This window comes from Pseudorca crassidens, chromosome 19 (assembly GCF_039906515.1).
Source record: "Pseudorca crassidens isolate mPseCra1 chromosome 19, mPseCra1.hap1, whole genome shotgun sequence".
NCBI classification, from domain to species: domain Eukaryota; kingdom Metazoa; phylum Chordata; class Mammalia; order Artiodactyla; family Delphinidae; genus Pseudorca; species Pseudorca crassidens.
Window position 1 is genome coordinate 16820359 of NC_090314.1, and position 18773 is coordinate 16839131.

Genomic DNA, 18773 nt, shown 5'->3' on the forward strand with positions numbered 1-18773 from the left:
GCACCTCAGAGCAGCCAGTCCGTGAGGGGCACACTGCAGAAGCAGAGGAAGTCCCCCTTCCCTGGCTCTTTTCCACGCACACTCATTCTGCTTCCTTCCAGGTACACCAGGCAGACACGTCCCCTGAGGGGAGCTAAGAGGACTCCAGACAAAGGCTGGAGAGGGATGCGGGGCTGGGAAATCACCCCAGCTCCTTCTCCAGGCCACTAGCCATGCAGTGCCCTTCACCCAGGCTGGGGCGTCCCCTGATGAAGGCCTGGGCCATGGAGACACAGCACAGAGGAGGGAGCAGGGCCTTCCCTGCTCACCGTCAGCGGAGGCACCAGGGCCTCAGTGTCCTCATCTATAAAATGGGGTGGATACGACCATCCTTTCCCTCACAGAGCTGTCGCAAGGATCACACGAGAACATTTGGGAACGGGCCTCCAAGAGCACAAGTGCTGGCCACACATGTTGCTGATTAGCGCTGCCATTTGTCTGTCACTAACCGCTGCCCCTTCCTCACCCCCCAGCCTGCCGCTGCAGGGTCCCTGCCCCCATTGCCACATGAGGCCAACCCAGAGAGGGAGACTCATTTTGGAGCAAATGCCCGGAGCTTAGGAGACGGGACCCCTCGCTGTTCTCTAGATGAGCTGAGGGAGGACAGGCTTAGAAAGAAGTGGGAGCAACAGGAGTGGGCCTTCTTCCCCTGCCTTTCTTTCAGGCCACCTGAACATCCCCTGAACACGGCCCCTACTGTGAGGCCACCTTTCGCTCCATCCTCGGCGCCCGCTGAAGGGGAAGAGGACCGAGGGCCAGAGGCTGGTTCCAATTCTCTTCCTTGGACACGAGGTGGGAGGGGAGGTGGGAGTGAGCTGTGGGAACAGACACCGCTCTGTGGCTCCGTGGGGTTCAGTGCAGTCTCTCCAACCCAGCCCGGTCATCCTGGGTGGCTCCGAGGGTAGTCCCAGGGTGAGAGGACTTTACAAGGCATGGCACACCCCTGGTGGGGACAGCCCGCCCTCTGATCCACAGGAGGGAGGGCAAGACAGCTCCACATCTGAGGACAAGGCCTGGGCCTTGGGGAGTTGAGGGCTGGGAAACTTCACAGCCCTCCAGGGGACGCTGTCTCTGAACCGGAGGCTCACAGGCCCAGGTCAGCTGGCAGCAGGAAGGTTTGTGTTTCTTTTAATATCAACTCCCAGGCATTTAACATTCCTCGAAGCTTAAACACAGAAACATTTTCCTTACCAGACTGTGCTTTCTGCTTTGCCAAACATAACCTGGCTTCCTCCCCTTCCCCCACCGCCTCCATCTGCTCCTGTCTCCAAGATGTAATGATTTATGGTGTGTTTCCCCTGGGGCCCGTGCAGCTGACAGCGGTGAGAAGGAGGGAAGCAACAGGGCTGCAAGTCCAGGTGGGGACAATGCCTTCGAGCCCTGGAATCCGGGTGCTGGGGGGTTGGCGCCCACGGTGCTTACTGAGCTGGCTGCCCAGGACACCCTTTTAAACTCTTCCATCCTGCAGCCACTAAATGACCCGGGGGCGTGGCCACCGGTCACGCTTCTTGGCTGGGTATCTCCCGGGGCTGGACAGGCCGGGGATGTGCAGATGGGGCCCCCATCCTCATCCCTGCAGGAAGTAGCTTCCCGGGACTGAATCTAGAGCTCACTCTCATCAGCTCCCATTTCCTAAATAATGAAGGACCGGCTCATGGTTGCCTGGCAGCACTATCTCCCTGGCAACGGTGCTGAAGAGTGAGGTGCAGGTCCCCAGCATTAAGAAAGGATGTGCTCAGGAACATGGGGTGACATGAGGCAGATGGCTGGGCCCCCGCTGAATGATGCCATCTCCCTTGTTCAAACACAGGAGCCTGAGACAGGGGCGGGGCGGGGGGGGGGCGCACGCAAGTCCCCAAGGGGACACTGCCACCAAGGACACCCAGTCAAGAGTCAGGTACCAAACTCTGCGGCCTCAACAGTGCATCAGAGAACAAATGCTTCCTGTGAAAAAGCATCATTGTGCTCCCCGCACCCAGATCACATCTGGGGCAACTGTTAAGAAGCCTGTATGTATACGTATAGCTGGTTCACTTTGTTATAAGGCAGAAACTAACACACCATTGTGAAGCAATTATACTCCAAGAAAGACGTTTTAAAAAAATAATTAATTAAAAAGAAACCTAGAGTACCCAAGGCCCACGGCTCAACGGCAGGGTGTCAGTTAGCACTTCCTTTGCACGGTCAGAGAATCCACACCCAAAGCAGGCTACTTGTGTCAAAAGCACGAGGCCATACAAGGTGCCAGATGGAATGTGGATAGCTCCACACTCAGTGGCACCCCTCCAAGCCTGCATCCCCTTGACAGGTAAGTGCATAGCCGCCATCTTCAAAACTGGCAGAACTTCCAAAGACACAGGCTGCAAACAAAGCCCTTTTCCCTCTGTACATTTGTAAGGCACCGAAAAACGTAGCTGAGGCATATATACTCTCACCCTGCCCCTGCTCGTACCACAGGACCCACCCTAAGCCAATGAACTCCTGGCACAGGTGAGTCAGCCCAGCAACCCTAGCAACAGGTCAGAGACCAGCCCCCAGCAACTCAGCTGGATCCTAAGCCCTTCCGGTCCAGTGGCCAATGCTTGGGGGTCTCACTCCTACCATGGGAGACAGGGCTAATCCAACACAGCTCTCACGGATACAGCCTCAGAATCCTTCTTAACACAGTGTTCCTGGAAAAAGCCACTAGTAGGCTAAAGATGGGATGCGAAAACAAAGGTAGCTGTCATCCTTACTGTCCGTCCTGCAGGAGTGTGGACGATCCACTGGCACCAGATGTGGAAGCCCAAGGAACCAGGCACATGTGGGCTTCTGGGGCTAGAATAAGACACCATCTCCAGCAGGGAAGAATAACCACCTCGGAGAACGCTTCTCAGAACAGCTTTGAACCCAAGTCACAAAAGGCCAATCACCCTGACCAAGAAGGTGGAGGAGAAGGACGCCTTCCCCACTGGCACCACCTCCTGACAGCTCCCCGAGCCTTGCCCTGGTGCCCTGGCTGTGCCTGCCTCTCACCTGGATCTGCCCTTTGCCCATGATCTTGTCCACGATCTCGTTGTTGTCCTTGTTGACCTTAGTCTTGTCATAGCACTTCTCGTAGCACAGGATCCTCAGGGACTGAGACCCCTCCAGCTCAATCTCGAACTCCTGGGGAAAGAAGGGACAGGGTCCTGAACCTCCAAAGCTGACCTGGCTTCCCAGTGGCTTCCCGCCCCACCATTGCAAGGGTGAGAGGGGGTGAGGTGGGCCTGTGAGGACCGCGTCGTGAGGCCTGGCGCAGCGTCCTCATTCTCTGGAGATCCAGAGGCCTCCGAATCGCTGAGGAAGTGGAGTTCAGGGCTTGAGCTGTAACGCCGAGTCCAAATACAAACCCGAGATCAGAGCCAGAGGAGCAGGGAGGTGGGGGCAGAGGGACAGAGCTGGCCCAACAGCAGGCCTGGCTGTCCTGGACCAGCCAATAGCACATGAGCACCAGGAGTGGGATGGGCACGGTGGGAGACAAGCCCAGGGGTCCCCATGGGGACACCAGCCCCTCCACTCACCTCGTCCCACTTGGGCTCTGTGGTGTCCCGGAACACCCTGGTTTTGGCTTTGCTGACAAAGTAGCCAAAGGAATCCACCTCCAGGGTACAGTACAGGTCTGCGGGGGGACAGGCAGAGACACACCGAGTGAGGCCCGAGGCTCAGACACCCGGGAGGGAAAGGGGGATCACTCATCGGTCCCCCCAGCATCCGCATGGGCGGTCTGCAAGTCCACACACTCCCTCCCGGGCTCAGGCCCTGGCAGTCTTCCCCTCCATGGGTGGTGCCAAGGCTGTTTCCCAGGGTAATGGTGTGTGTTGGAGGGTGGCTTTGGGGCACTACAGCCAATCCTCTGCAGTGTGAATCATGAGGCCAGGGGCAGAGGTCAGAGGATGGACATAAGTGCCCCTCCCAGGCCCCAGGAGCTGCCCAGCTGGGCCATCCTCCATCAGAAGGGCTTTCCTACAGAGGGGAGAGCGGGTACAGCCATCCCTGAGTTGCCTCTAACTGGGTGTGACAGAGACTAGATGTAACCGGGTATCCGAGCCCAACAGGCTGTGAGCGCAGGTAAACAGGCGAATGACGCGGAAGGCCTGACGCACCCTGGCCTCCATCAGAGCAGAGACGCGTCTGGGTGGCTGAGAGATGGAGGCGCGTGAAGGGCCCCTTAACTGATTCTGCTACGAGCGAACCCTTTGTCAGGGGCCAGGGGACAGTTCCTGGGATAAAAGGAAGGGCTTTGCAGTCAGACTGTCCAGGTCAAATCCCAGCTCTGCACAGACCCCCTACCTCTGTGCCTTCCTGCCCTCATCTGTAAGTCAGGAATGACGACGGTGCCTGCACCCTAGGCCTAATGTGACGAGTTTACTATGACAAGAAGCCGTGGCTGAAGATTCCCAAGGCTTAACTCCCTGAGTCAGAATGAATGCCTGAGTGGGTCAGGGGGCCGGGGGAAGGAGAAGGTGAGGACGGTCTGGAGGTGAGGGGAGACCCTGTAGCAGCACCTCACCCCATGTCTGAGCACCCTGACCCAGTTTGAGAGGTAAAACCCCTGCTCTGGGGCAGTGGGATGCCCCACCCCTATGGGCCTGCTCCCTGAGGCCCATCCCAGCCAAAAGGACGCAGAGAGACAGTAAGCAGGAGACATCTGGGCACCTGGTCCAGCTCAGTGGGCAGCAGACTTGGGTGTGTGTCACAGCCCCGAGGAGCTGACTGACCAGGAATATTCCTGGGCCACCCTCTCGCCAGGGCATTCTGTGGGTGTGGGGAGGGTCCTGGAAGCTGTCGCATGTACCACCAGCACAGCCTGGAGTGATGAGAGGGGTGGTCCTGGCCACATCGAGAGAAGGGCTGCTCTAGAGGCAAAAACGTGGGCTTCAGAGTCAGAAGACATGGATTTGATGCCACCACCTGTGTGCCCTACTGGGCCACCTGGGAAAGTCCCTGGAGCCTGCTGGGCCTCAGCCTCTTTGTGTGCCAAGTGGGAATGGCATCAGTGACCTCAGAGGGATGCCAGGAGAATCAGAGCAGATAACGCGCCTGAAAGTGCTTTGAACGTGTCAAGCACTATCCACTTGCTGGCCACGTTTGCGTTTTCTCCAGCATCTAGTAAGGGACCGAGGCACACAGTAGGTGTCTGGAAATAAACTACTTTGTTCAGCATTTCTGAGCTCCTGTTCATCCAAGGATTAAGGAGATGTGGTTTCTGTTCTCTACGAACTCATAGCAGAAGAGGCAATTTATTTTAATTTAATTTAATTCTTTTTTTGCGGTACGCGGGCCTCTCACTGCTGTGGCCTCTCCTGTTGCGGAGCACAGGCTCCGGACACGCAAGCTCCGTGGCCATGGCTCACGGGCCCAGCCGCTCCGCGGCATGTGGGATCTTCCCGGACCGGGGCACGAACCCGTGTCCCCTGCATCGGCAGGCGGACTCTCAACCACTGCGCCACCAGGAAAGCCCGAAGAGGCAAATTTTAAGTGACAAAACAGTATGACAGGTGCTGCCTTGGGGTGATGGGAACACAGAGAGGGGAGGCAGATTTACTGCAGGAATTCAGGCTTCACAGTGAATGTTTATTAAATGACTGTTTGCGAGCCAATGGCATAACCTCTCCGTGGTGCTCTGCAGGGAGAGAGGCAAAGGGCAGATCTCATCCGCCAGAGGGGAAAAGAGGGAGTGAGAGGAGTCAGGAGCCCTGGGTTTCCGATCCTACGTGATGTTAAGTCCTTTTATCTCTCTGTGACTCAGTTTTCTCATCTGGCAAATGGGGAGAAACTATTAGCTGTCTAACTGACTCACAAATTCCTACAGGGAGAAAAATTAGATAAAAATGGAACTGTATTTTGTGAAATACTAAGAACTGCACTGATGTAGTAGATGGTGATTTAGAAGGAAAAAGAAAGTGTGTGTGGCAGTGTGCTGGCACTACACATACAGGTCATATTTAAGCCTGCTCTTAGGTCTGTATTAACAAGCATGATTGCCTTTTATGGAGAAAGAAGCTGAGGCTCAGAGAGGTTAAGTGACTTGCCCAAGGTCACACAGCTTGTAATCGGCAGATGTGGGATTGGAGCCCCGTATTTCTGATACCTGGGGGTGGGGAAGGGCTTGGGGAAGAGCAGACCTTGGAGACAAAGGGCAGGGATGATCCCCCGCCAAGAGGAGCTGGTTCCTGGCCTTTGGGGGAATGCCCCACATCTCAGAGGAGCTGGCAGGGTCCCAGCCTGGGCAGACAAGAGCAGAGCAGGTGAGCAGTGGGAGGCCCTATGCAATGGGTCCACAGGGACTTTCTGTGAAAGGATGAACAATGGCCCACCCAGCCTCTTCCTGGGGCTGGTGGCCAGGGGTACTTACTGGCTGACTGTTTAAACCCCTTGGCAGAGTGGACGATGACATGGAGGAAGCCATAGAGTCCTGGAGACTCATCGTCTGCAAGAGAGAAAAGCCCCCAGGGAAGGGGGTGATGAGAGGTCTGCTTCTTCCCCTCCTGACCCCAGGCTGGTTGGATGCAGAAAGGGCGGGAGACAGTCTGTGCCTTGGTCCGACAGCACCACCTGGTGGCCAGATGAAGAAGCTTCCACAGTCCACTGCTTCCGGGAATGTGGGCCGATGCTCCTTTCTCCCTCCACTCAGCCTGGGTGGCCAGTTCACACCTTCCTCCTGGGCCAGGGACTTCGTCCCATTTCCCGCGGGGCACTTTCCCTCCCCCATGAATCCTGCCTAACCCCTGACTGCCCGACTCAGCTTAGCCTTCCGAATTGAAATTAACCAATATTAAGTCACTCTGTGCCAAGCAAAGAGAAGGTCCAGCTCTGCCTCCTCTTTGGGACATGCGGGGCAGATGACCCCCACTGTGGAGGAGAGCTTGCTTTCAAACCCCTCCCTTACTCCAGAACCTCCCACAGGCTCCTCAGCTTGAACAACATACTCCCTTGTTTGGCATTCAAGGCCTTCTAAGATCTGATCCCTGGAAACTTTTAGCCGTATTTCTCATACACTACTCTCATCCACCTACCCTTCCCCTCCGCCACCACCCTACTCCATGAACTGGCTTCCATGAACTGACGACCTCAGGAACATATTAACAACACAATCCCAGTGCACCAGGGCGCCAGATCTTCTCTCCAGCCAGAGGTGGCCAGGGAGTAGAGGGGGCTGTCTGGAGACTCAGCAGAGAACAACCCCTATTCAAACTGTGTACCTGGCAACTGAGTCTTCCCAGCCCAGCGGAGCAGAGATCAGCTATTTGTAGCTGAGTGTCTAGCTAGGTCTTTGTGCAAGGCCCCAGCAATGCCCTGGGGGCTTGGATCTGCTGATTTGAGTAACCTTGGGTTCCAGATCTTACCGTCTTTATTGCTGGTGACAGGAATGTTGTGTACAGTCCTAAGTTTGAAACAGGATCCCGTGAGCACCTGGAGCTCCACTGAGCTCAGGACAAAGGCCTGGAGATCTGCAGGAGGAGACAAGAGAGAGGGGAATGTCACCACAGGTCCACTAGGACCTACTGCTCTTCCTTGGGGGCTACTGCAGGAAAAAAGCTGAGCTCTAGGGGCAGAGTGGGTCACTGGCAGGGAGGGAGAGTAGACATTCAGCTGGGAATAGTCACGGGTGCTGCTGGAGGGGTAAGAATTGGAGGGTCTAACTAGAGGGGTTCACGAATGTGTGTACGAGACAACAAGAGCAAGAGACAGAGAGCTGGACAGCCCTGGGCTTTGGGTCAGTCCTATTGCTAATTCATCGTATGCCTAAAGCAAATCACCATCAGGGTAGCGTAGCTGGGGCAGGGTTTTACCTTTCTTCTGTAGTTTCTGAATTGCTTCTCTCCACTCTGACCTCTCATAGTCTGAGGACAGTAGGAACAGGTAGCTCTGTAGAAAGGAGAAGAGAATTCAGTAGGATGACCAGAGTCAGGCCAAGGACATTTCTGGATCCTGGGGCCCACAGTGAAGCTCCTTTACCCAGGTACCCCTACGCTTGGAGAAGGGCAGCTAGGAGGAAGGCCTTCCTCCTAGGAAGCCTGGTGACAGGAGTGGCAGTGCCAGTGATAGCCAGCAGAGGGCACTGGCTCCCCATCAGCGGGGAGAGGGAGTCCAGGGCTGGAGCCATGGCAGCCTCCTTGGGAATTGGGGGCCTGAGTCCCTGATTCCCACGGGTCAGGGCCAGGAGCTATAGAGAGTGGGCAGCCCTGGACCGAGGAAGGGAACTGTCTCTGTTCCGTCCCCACCCTTCTGACCTTTCCATTCCGATTGTGGATCCGAAATGGGATTGTGGGGGAATTGAGCAGCAGCAAGAACTCATTCTCAAACATCTTCTTTTTCAGGCGCTCAATGGCCCGGCTCTGTCCTTTGTTGGCTTTCTGCGGGGGACAGAGGGCACAGACGGTTCTCTTCACACTCAGACTCCACTTCTCACCCAGTAGCTCTATGTACAACATTCCCCTGTGTATTCATCATTTTTTTCCCTTTTCTATATTTTATGATGATTTGATGTCTTGGGGGGCCTAGCCAGCCACAGAGAAAACTGCTCCTCCCAGGACATGCTAAATCCTAAGCTAGTAAATGACTCCTCTGTGAGTGCGTCTCTCGTGTGCAGACCAATCGATCTTGAGTCCACACCTCCAACCATCTCCTTTAACGAACTCACACACAATCCAGTATTTCCTCTGCCCTAGATAACCCAGGGCAACTAGACACCACTACTCTAGCCCAGAGCCTGCTGCCTTATTCAAACTAGCCAGTCCTAAGTTGTTTCCTGTGGAAAACACAATCCAGGCTCTGGGCCACGCACTCCCCACGCTCCTTCTGCCTCTTGACCGAAACTGGTGCTCTCCTATGTGGCACGCCCCCTTCTCTTGGAAACTATAAGTAATAAAATAAATATAAGTAATAAAAATCTTCCAGTGGCATCAGCATCTCTGAGTTGTCACTCATTCATCTCCATAAATTAGATCCCGGGTACCACTGAGACACCCTGCTTAAAAACTGCAGACACCTTTCAGCATAAAGACCCCACCTCTGGCCTCCCACGCGGGGCCTCCCCTGGCTGGGTTCCAGCTTCCACGCCCAGCCGATGTCCCGTCACTCGCCCCCTGCACCCTCCACCCCAGCATCACGCTATTATTATCCCTGTTCTCTAACAAGCTGTCCCCCCTCTCAGCCAGTGTTCCCTTCTCCAGTTTTTCAAGTTTATATTTTATAAAGGATCCCTTTCCTTTTATTAACTGCTATCATGTTTCATATCTCTGTTCCAACGCCGTCCTCAAGCTCCACGGTTAGAATGCACCTCTGAAGCACTTTTTTTTACCCACTAGACTGGCAAAATTGTGACAATTGCTCACAGCTGGTGCTGTGACAGTGTGGGGGAACAGTGACTGTGACACAATGCTGGGGAGAACATGATCGGATGCAAACTTTTCAGAGGTAAATCTGGTAATGAAATGCACAAGCCCTCTGCCCCAGACATCCCACTTGTAGGGAATCTACCGGAGGGAAATATGAGTGCAGACTAAAGAACGAGAAACAAGCTGAAGACTCAAATACGTTGTCATGTAGTCGAGCAACAGAAGAGGATGCAGCTGTTACAAAGGATCTGATAGGGCTTCCCTGGTGGCGCAGTGGTTGAGAGTCCGCCTGCCAATGCAGGGGACATGGGTTCGTGCCCCGGTCCGAGAAGATCCCACATGCCGCGGAGCGGCTGGGACCGTGAGCCATGGCCGCTGAGCCTGCGCATCCGGAGCCTGTGCTCCGCAACGGGAGAGGCCACAGCAGTGAGAGGCCCTCGTACCGCAAAAAAAAAAAAAGGATCTGATAGATTAAATTGCAAAACAGCACGTGTAGTCTAATCTCATTAAAAAATACATACACACAAACACACACACACACACACACACACACGTATAAGCATAGAAGAGTCTAGAAGAATACACCTCAAACTGGTGATAATGGTGGGGTGATGATAATCAGTTCTACTCTATACACTTTGATATTGTGAGCATTTCTTGTTATAATAAGCTAGTGTTACATTGGTAATTAGAAAAAAAATTGTGTTTAAAAAATACTGTTGGGCTTCCCTGGTGGCGCAGTGGTTGAGAGTCCGCCTGCCGATGCAGGGGACGCGGGTTTGTGCCCTGGTCCGGGAGGATCCCACGTGCCACGGAGCGGCTGGGCCCGTAAGCCATGGCTGCTGAGCCTGCGCGTCCGGAGCCTGTGCTCCGCAACGGGAGAGGCCACAACAGTGAGAGGCCTGCGTACCGCAAAAAAAAAAAAAAAAAAAAAATACTATTAAAGAATAAATTGCTGCTTCTTTTGTGACTCAGAGAACAACACTGTGCCTCTCCAGTGACTCTTATCACGTTGTGTCACATGCTGTGGTCACACACAGGGATGTCTTCATTCTCCACTGGATACGGAGGTCTGTGAGGCATCTGGCACACCCCTGCAGCCAGCAGCCAGTAGAGGTGTGTAAGCATGGATTCAACTAAGCAGAAGGCCATGTCTGCACACCCGGGGAAGGACAGAGGGCACAAAGCCTGCTGCTCCCAGGACCAGGTGAGAAACATGCATGCAGGATGCCCCTGAAGTGGGGATGCTGGACAGAGCCTGATGGGGAAACAGGCTCCACCGAGGCAGGGTAAGCCTGGCTGTTCAGGAGGAGGACACCTGTGCTTGTCAGGGGGCTCCCTCTGGGCAGATGCACCCGCAGTCTGACCCTCAGCCCTAGGACATTCCCCTGAACCAAACATCCCTGGGGTTACTACTATGGTCTTCCTCTCCGCTGTTCAAAGAGAGATGCCTGGGTTTAAAGACTCCTTAGAGGCCATTTGGTCATGTATTTCTCAACAACTGTTCCCAAAGCACCTATTTATTACGTGCTGAGTACTAGGGCATAGGACTGGAGCAAACAGCCCCCTCACTAGAGCTGAAATTCTAGTGGGGAAAAGAGAAAGCAGAGCGTGCAACTTTCATTCAGTACCAACAAAGCAAAGCAAAGAGGTAAACGTCTGGAACCAGGAAGCTGGGCACCCAACCTAGACTGTAGCGGGCAGACATCAGGGAAGGGTCATCAGGTGAGGTTAGGCCTAAGGCCGAGCCTGGATGGGTGAAGAGGAGAGACCAGGCCAACCAACCAAGCCCCTCCACGCTCTTCCTTCCATTCATGCGTAAGGCTCTGCCTGTAAGGTGCTTTCCTCTAGCCACTGTTTTCAAATACGTGAATTTAAGGCTATCCATTGTCCTCTAAAGAGCACTTTGGCTACATCCCATGGGTTTTGACATGGAGTGCTCTCATCTTCAAGCAGGTCTAAACAGTTTGCAGTTTCCATTTTGATTTCCTCTTTATCTTGAAAGTTTTAACTTCCCAGGCATATATTTAACTATATTCTAGCTGTTAATTTCTAATTTTACTGCACTGTAGTTTGTGAACATGACCAGTACACTATCATTTTTTCTTTTCAATTTGAGATTTCCTATGCAGTCTAATACATGATAAATGTCTGTGAATGTTCCATGTGTGTTTGACAGAATCTCAGTTCTCTGTCAGGACACAAGATTCTGTGCATTTTTAGATCAAGTGATATTCAAGGCTCCCTCTGTTATTTATTTGCCAACTTGATCTGTCCATTTCTGAGGGGCCTCCCAGGTCCTTTCTCTTGCATACATCTTGCTTTTCCTTAAGAAGGACTTTTTCTTCTCTTGCTTTCCTATTCTGCAGTGTTTGGCATACACTGTTCCCCAGGAAACGTCCCATAATTAACCCCACTGCATTCCGAGCACTGACTCCTCCTTGGCCCGCCCTCCATATGCTCTGTGCTAATGGTTAGAGTCTTTCCCTGGGCACATAAATGTATCTTGAAGACTATAAAGAAAGACCTCCCACTCTTACATCCTGCCTCCCTTGTCAGACTCCCAAACCTTACAACTTCCCCTCCCTCCACCTCCCTGGCACACCCAGTTCAAAGGGCCCCAATAAAAATGGCCTACTTCCCTGCCCCAGCTGAGGCCAGGCTCTGCTTACCTCCTTCTGGATTTCACTCTTAAGGGCAGAGATCTTCATTTTCATGTCCTCCAGCTCATGGTCTGGGAAGGGGTGCACCTGGGGACTGGCCTCAGACTCCTCAGGGGATGGAAACACTAGGTCAGCCAGGGGGATGTACCATTTGCAGTCATATTGCTGGTGCTTCCTGCAAACAAGTCAGAGGGAGATGTGAGCCAGAGAGGAATTTGGATCTTCAGGCCTGAATTGCTGGAACCAAACACCACCTGAAAGGGATTTACTAAGAACTCATCACAGGCAAGAACGATCCCCCTCCTTGAGGAGCCTAATCAGGAAACACTTGTGGAATTATGAGAATTGGGTTCTAGGGTCAGGCAGCAGTAAGGGCTCTGGACCTTGGGCCTGTCATTCTTCTGGCCCAGAACAACTGATGTTCTTAAACAGCCCAAACCTCTAGGGTATGAGCAAGAGTGGTCTCATGCCTTCCTGTTCCCCATCCCACACTCTTCCTTCTCTTCTAGCCTGTCTATACTTAGCTTATATTCATTATCTTCTAAGCTAGAGATAGAATACAGACGCTATTTTGAATGCCAACTTTTATCAATAGAGGTCACATGGGATACTGAGTTGAGGATTATAAAGCCACATCCAAGGGACTTCCCTGGTGGCGCAGTGGTTAAGAATCCGCCTGCCAATGCAGGGGACACGGGTTCGAGCCCTGATCCGGGAAGATCCCACATGCCGTGGAGCAACCAAGCCTGTGCGCCACAACTACTGAGCCTGTTCTCTAGAGCCTGTGAGCCACAGTTACTGAAGCCCGTGTGCCTAGAGCCCGTGCCCTGCAACAATAGAAGCCACCACAATGGGAAGCCCACGCACCACAACAAAGAGTAGCCCCCACTCGCCGCAACTAGAGAGAGCCCGCACACAGCAATGAAGACCCAACGCAGCCAAAAATAAATAAATAAATTTATTTTTTTTAAAAGGGAGTAAAAAAGAAGTAATCTCTGAGAATGTACCTTAAAAAAAAAAGCCACATCCAAGTCTAACGAGAAACGGTGCCATGGTCCACTAGTAACGTCTGCCTTGGGCAAAGGACTTAAGGCAGAGGTACGTATACTTACGACTGTCACCTCCGCTTTAGAATCATCTCAAATGTCATCTAGTTCCAGGGAGTCATCCCTTCTTTTGAAACTCATAATAACCTCTCCTTCTCTCACTTCCCCCAGGACTTTGGTTTGCACCTCCCTGCAACACTGAGCGTATGGCTTGTCTTCCCTGGCACACCGTAGATGATAAGGAAATACAGCTGGAAGGATGTGGGAGTGAATACTGAATAAGCTTTTCTGCTCATGACACAGGGACACCCATATCACTGGGTATAGTGACGGAGCTGGAAAGAAGCTTTCAAGTCAGATTAAGGTTCAAATCCCATCTCCTCCACTTCAGTTGTGCGACCTCGGGCAACTTATTTAACTTTATTCTAAGCCTTTTCTCTCATCTGTGAGATGGGGATAATAATACCTACTTTGTGGAGTCACTGGGGAGATTAGAAATAATATATTCAAAGCATTTGTCGTGGCACCTGGCATGGCATAACCACTCAATAAACGATACCAGCAGATTTAATGAATATTCACTGAATTGCAGTTAGCAAAAATTTAGAGATGTCTAATAAAAGGAGAATGCTTAAGTAAATTATGGCATATCCATTCGTAACATCACGCAGGAAAGTAAAATGATGATTATGAAGATTAGGCAGCAACAGGGAAAATGCTTATGACGTGAAATGGAAAAAGCAGAGCCCCAAATTGGGTATTCACTCTGATTACAAGTATACGAAGAAACATAAGAACACTTTAAAAAACTGGAAGGAAATACAGCAGCAGGAGACCGATGCTTATGTTCAGGTGGGTGACGGGGTTTTTTTTTTTTCTTCTGTAATCTGGCTGCGTTATCTTTACAATTAAAACCATGATTTATTTTTAGAAAAAGGCTATGAAGTAAAATAAAATTAATTAATATGTTTTTAAAAAGGGGAAAAAAAATGCAGACTGCCCCCGGTTGCTGAGGGGCTCCACAGCGGGCAGGGTCTAGCTGCACTCCAGCCCCCCATCCTGCACACTCACCCCGCCGATGTCTTCTTTAGCTTGGCGCACAGTAGGACGTCTGTGAAGAGGAAGACATGCCGCAGCTTCCGGGAGCCCTCCGACACTTCCACCAGGAAGCCGTCCTTCACCAGCTGCCGTGTCTGAGGGAGATGGTACACCCGCCCCCGCCTGGGAGTCAGCCCAGGGCCCAGCCTGCACCCATCCAGCTGTGGGGGTGAGGGTGGAGCTCCAGGGAGGGACCGTAGTGTCTGGTGGTTAAGAGCACTGGCTTTGGGGTCAGGGACATGGGCTTAAATCCAGACTCTGCCACTTCCTGGCTGTGATCTTGAGGGCAATTTCCCCGATTTCTCTAAGCCTCAGTCTTAGAAACTGTAAAATGGGGATGACGATATTTGCCCCGCAAGGTAGGAGTCATGGTGTATGTAGAACAGTTAGCACAGTGGCCGGCATGTAAGATGTGATCAACAAGCGGTAGCTTTCCACTTCCCTGCAGCTCTCAACAGCTCACACCTGGATGGACCCACCCTGGGTCATGAACACTCCCTCCCACCCCCACCATAAAACCCCCCTAACCCTGCCTAAGATGTTGATCTAGTTTCAGCTAAACCTCGACCCGCAGAACCACTCAGGCCCATTTACACTGTCTCTGACCCTGGACTTCCTTCCGTGGGGCCATCACAGTGTCCTGCGGAACCTGCAGCCGTCTCTAACCTGGGCTCCGGCTGGCCCAGAGCATTCTGCTCCACGCATAACTTCCAGAGCCTCCTCCCTGCCGCCCTCAGAGCCAGCAGGCTGCTGTGGGGCTGTCACTACCTGTCCCAGCCTTCCCCGTATTACGTGCCGCGTGACCTATATACGTTGCCATATGTAGGTGAGCACCTAGAAAGTACACAACTAAAATGATCTGAAACTGGTCGTGTTCCAGGGCCTCTGGAGCTCTTTCAGACATCCGCAGAGTCCAACGAACCGGGGACATTCCAGGGTTTGCAAACCAGGGCTGGGAGCTGCACCAGGAACAGCTCTCTGTACCCTATTAGTCACTCTCCAGAACGTGTCCCTCATTACTTCCCTCCCCAGGAGACACTGAAGGCTCGTAAATGTCACAAAAGGAGCATAAACCCAGCCAGCCTTCACTCCTACACGCCACTTAATTACCTCTCTTGGACAGGAAACCCCGTATGTGGGCCAGGCTGCTGACCCATGCAGGTAACGGTCCCTTTGATTTTTCACATTGCTTCCCCTCACTGAGGTGTCCCCACCCTTCCACCAAAAAGGGCCCCCAGGGAACTGGAGCTGCTAGCCACACCTAGGCGCCCACCTGGGACAGTCCAGCCACCTGGCAGCCTCAGTCATCTCTCCCTGACTCTACAAGCTCCCTCAGCCCGAGCCATTATCTTCCAGGGGACTCTGAGGACATCCTACTGCCCAGAGGGGGCTGTCTGCATTCAAGAACGAGATAGCCAGAGCCCTGGTCTGGGGGTCAGCACATGAGGCTCGCAGACAGATAACCCCAGCTAAAGAATCCAGTTCCGACACTTATAGCCGAGAGACCTCATGCAGGAGACCTGGAGAGACTCTCCGGGGCCCCGTTTCCTCTTCTGCTCCTGTGGACTATTGTGAAGGTTCATGAGATGCTGGACTTTAAGCTGTCAGTCCAGGACCTGAAGGCCTCTCCTTGGCTGGGAATGAGAGATCAGGGTTGGAGAGCCACAGAGCATTGGGCAGGGGTGCCCGAGCGGGGCAGGAGAGCAGGGACGGGCAACCTGGGTGCTGGGCTATGCTGGGTCCTGAGCTCACCTCCCCCTTGGGGGTTGTGACTGCAGTCCGGCGGGGGTCAATGTCCTCATTGATGCTGGACAGGAAGTTCTGGGAGATGCGGAGAGCATCCTGTAGCAGCGGGTAGTCTGGGTGGTCCACAGGTGTGTGCTTCAGCAGGTCCTGGGAAGGATGGGGTGGTGAGTTGCAGGGAGCGGTTCTGGGGCTTAGTGAGAAGACAGTGGGGAGAACTCTACCCTCACTGAAAGAATTCCGAGGGAGACACTAGGGACCCACACTCTAACCTGGTCATGCCTGCAAAATCTGAAATAAAAATTAGGGTCGGAGCAGCAGGGGTGAGGGCAGTGGTGCCGCTTTATTCCTGCTGCAGTCATTACTCTTTCCCCGGGCAGCACAGGCCAGGTGGAGTCTCGTGTCACCAAGCAGCTGGGAGAGACACCCCGCTACTCACCCCACAGCTGCTCCAAGGACACTCGAGACCATCAGTCAAGGGATCGGGAGGCAGGAAGTGCCTGCCTCCTGGGGAGCATCTGGCCCAAAATCAAGCTTAGTAGCCAAGCTACTTTTAGGCCCTGGACCCATCGGCATGGTCACCACAGGCCAGGCAGGTGCAGTCAGGGCCCAGCGACCCTCTGCCCAACTCCCCAGATGGGCTGTTCTCAGCGACTCCAGTGCCCGCCCACCCTGAGTTCAGTCTCCCATCCAACTCTTAAGCCCTCTCAGGCCATTCAGCGGGGTATACACTCACGTGTAGGACAAGGGTGCTCCTGGTTACTCGGTCAATGGGCTTGTAGAGTAGAGCTGTTGGGGGCAGGGAGAAAGGAGACAGGTCAGATGAAATACAGGGAGCAGCCTGAGACCTTAGGGGGCAGCCTCATGCCCCCGCCCGCCTCCCTCCCTTGCATGGACACCCACTTACAGAAGGCCAAAGTGGGTTCCATGGTAACCCACACCTCCATTTTCACCCCAGGCAGGCCAGATAACACCAAAAGGGGGACACACAGCTCTGGTGGCCCGGGTCCCCTCCCACCTGACTCCTCATCTCCTCTCCCACCAGATGTGACTTCTTCGAGGGCTGTGCATCCCCCAGGCCCGTCCTGGCTTGACCAGGCTCAATGTAGACACAGATACTCCTCTGTACCCTCCACGATGAATCACACAGCCTTACCCCCCAGAGCTCCAGGACTCTGGGGGTCACACCCGGGACCCCAGAATGCAGGAAGGAGACACTGTTTTTCCAGGGAGGGCGGTGTCCCTGTGCCCCATCATTCTCATATCCCTCTGGTCCAAGGCCTGGCACCGCCAGCTGGGAACAGCATGCATCGTTCTGACCCACACGGTTGACCTCATCTCCATGAGGAAGACCCCTCTCCATGCCCTCAACCCCCTCCTGGCTGAGGGCCAAGGAGGCATGCCCAACCTCCACAGAAAGGCTCTGCTCTCAAGCTAGTGGCAGCTGGGGGGCAAAGATTTCCTAAAGGAATTCAGGTGGGGCTTCGAGTATGAGAGCCCCTGAAGAGGCTGGGAAAATGCAAGCTCATCGGGGCCCCCACTGGCCACACCCCTCGGTGACCAGGACACCAAATGAGGATTGCTGGGATTCAGCAGGGACAGGTGGCGGCGGCAGCTGGCCCGCTGACACTTCCAAACAAGGCTCCTGCAAGCAGCTGTGCCCTGCCCCTCCCAGCCTGGGGGGTTCAGCTCCGGTCCTGCACCTGGACACCTCTGTCCATGAGGTCATGACCTTTGTCCTCCTGCCGTGGGAGCAGTAAGAGGCAGGATGCTGGTCTGGGGAGGAGGACCCCAGAGTGGGTGTCCCATGGGACCAGGCCGTGACAGGTCCCAGAGCTGACATTCATGGCCCAGCCAGCCCCCAAACCAGAGAGTTCCCCAAAGCCCTAGATATAAATACCCTGCGCGTTGCTAAATGGACACTTTGGGGAATAATGTGCTGCCTGCGGAGAAGATGCAGTCTCAGTGGTGTGCCTCGAGCCCCATCTGTTGGCTTTGCCTGGCTGCCCGGCAGAATCACTAGGGAACGCTTAAAAGATTCAGATGCCTGTTTCCCCCTCTCCCATCAACTAAACAGCAGGCTCTGATGGGCAGAACCCAGGCATCACCATTTAAAAAAATCTCCTGTGCCGATTCTGATATGTCAGAATGGTTGAAAACCACTGCTTTGTGCAAACACATCTCCCATGATTTATTTGCAGCCCTTTCTTAATTAAGCAATTTCTAGAGCCCCTCCCCGTGGGCTATGGGAGCTAGAATGGACAGGACCAGGCTTGGGGTATCTTGGGACAGTGAGGGTACAGCCCAGTTACCAGCCCAGGAGGGGACCAGTTCTGAGGCTGTCTAGGATACCCACCTGTGGCTCAGCCCATCTGCAGGGGGGAAAAAAATCACTCCCTGAGAACCCCAGAGACCCAGAGAAAGTGCAAGCTCAGCAGACACCTGCCAGGGTGGGCCCTCGAGTTCCCGTCCAGGGAAAGCTGATACTACAGTGTCAGCTCCCTCTGCCCCGTTGTCAGGTCCCAGGAGGAAGAGGTTTCTGACTAAGCTCAGAGGTCTGCACAAATGGTGGATTGGGTTTCAGACGGGTTATTAATATGCCTAGAGTCACCTCAAGAGTCCACTTGATTGTGGCCGTGGAATGAGTCCTAATGCATCAGCCCCAGGTGGTGGAGGGGCAGGTGGGAGGAAGGGTGGGGAGAGGCAAGTACAGGGAGAGGGCCCTGGGGCCACGGTCAGATATGGAAGGAACCAGTGCGGCCCTGACGTTCATGCTCTCCACGGCACCTGCACACCTGCTTCCCCTGAGAATGCAGGGTGAA

The 18773-nt window shown here is 53.8% G+C and overlaps 1 protein-coding gene across 6 annotated transcripts in view; it reads right to left on the bottom strand.

The window, feature by feature from the left end:
* Positions 1–18773, bottom strand: part of ABR (ABR activator of RhoGEF and GTPase) — a 178360-nt gene that overhangs the window by 35430 nt on the left and 124157 nt on the right. For all 6 annotated transcript variants that reach the window (XM_067714640.1, XM_067714644.1, XM_067714643.1 and 3 more), the window contains 10 exons: positions 16688–16740; positions 15961–16101; positions 14182–14303; positions 12074–12239; positions 8295–8417; positions 7854–7929; positions 7407–7511; positions 6416–6490; positions 3582–3679; positions 3055–3186 (listed from right to left, as the gene is read on the bottom strand). In XM_067714640.1, coding sequence (XP_067570741.1) covers positions 3055–3186; positions 3582–3679; positions 6416–6490; positions 7407–7511; positions 7854–7929; positions 8295–8417; positions 12074–12239; positions 14182–14303; positions 15961–16101; positions 16688–16740 — 1091 coding nt within the window. The remainder of the gene's footprint in view (positions 1–3054; positions 3187–3581; positions 3680–6415; positions 6491–7406; positions 7512–7853; positions 7930–8294; positions 8418–12073; positions 12240–14181; positions 14304–15960; positions 16102–16687; positions 16741–18773) is intronic.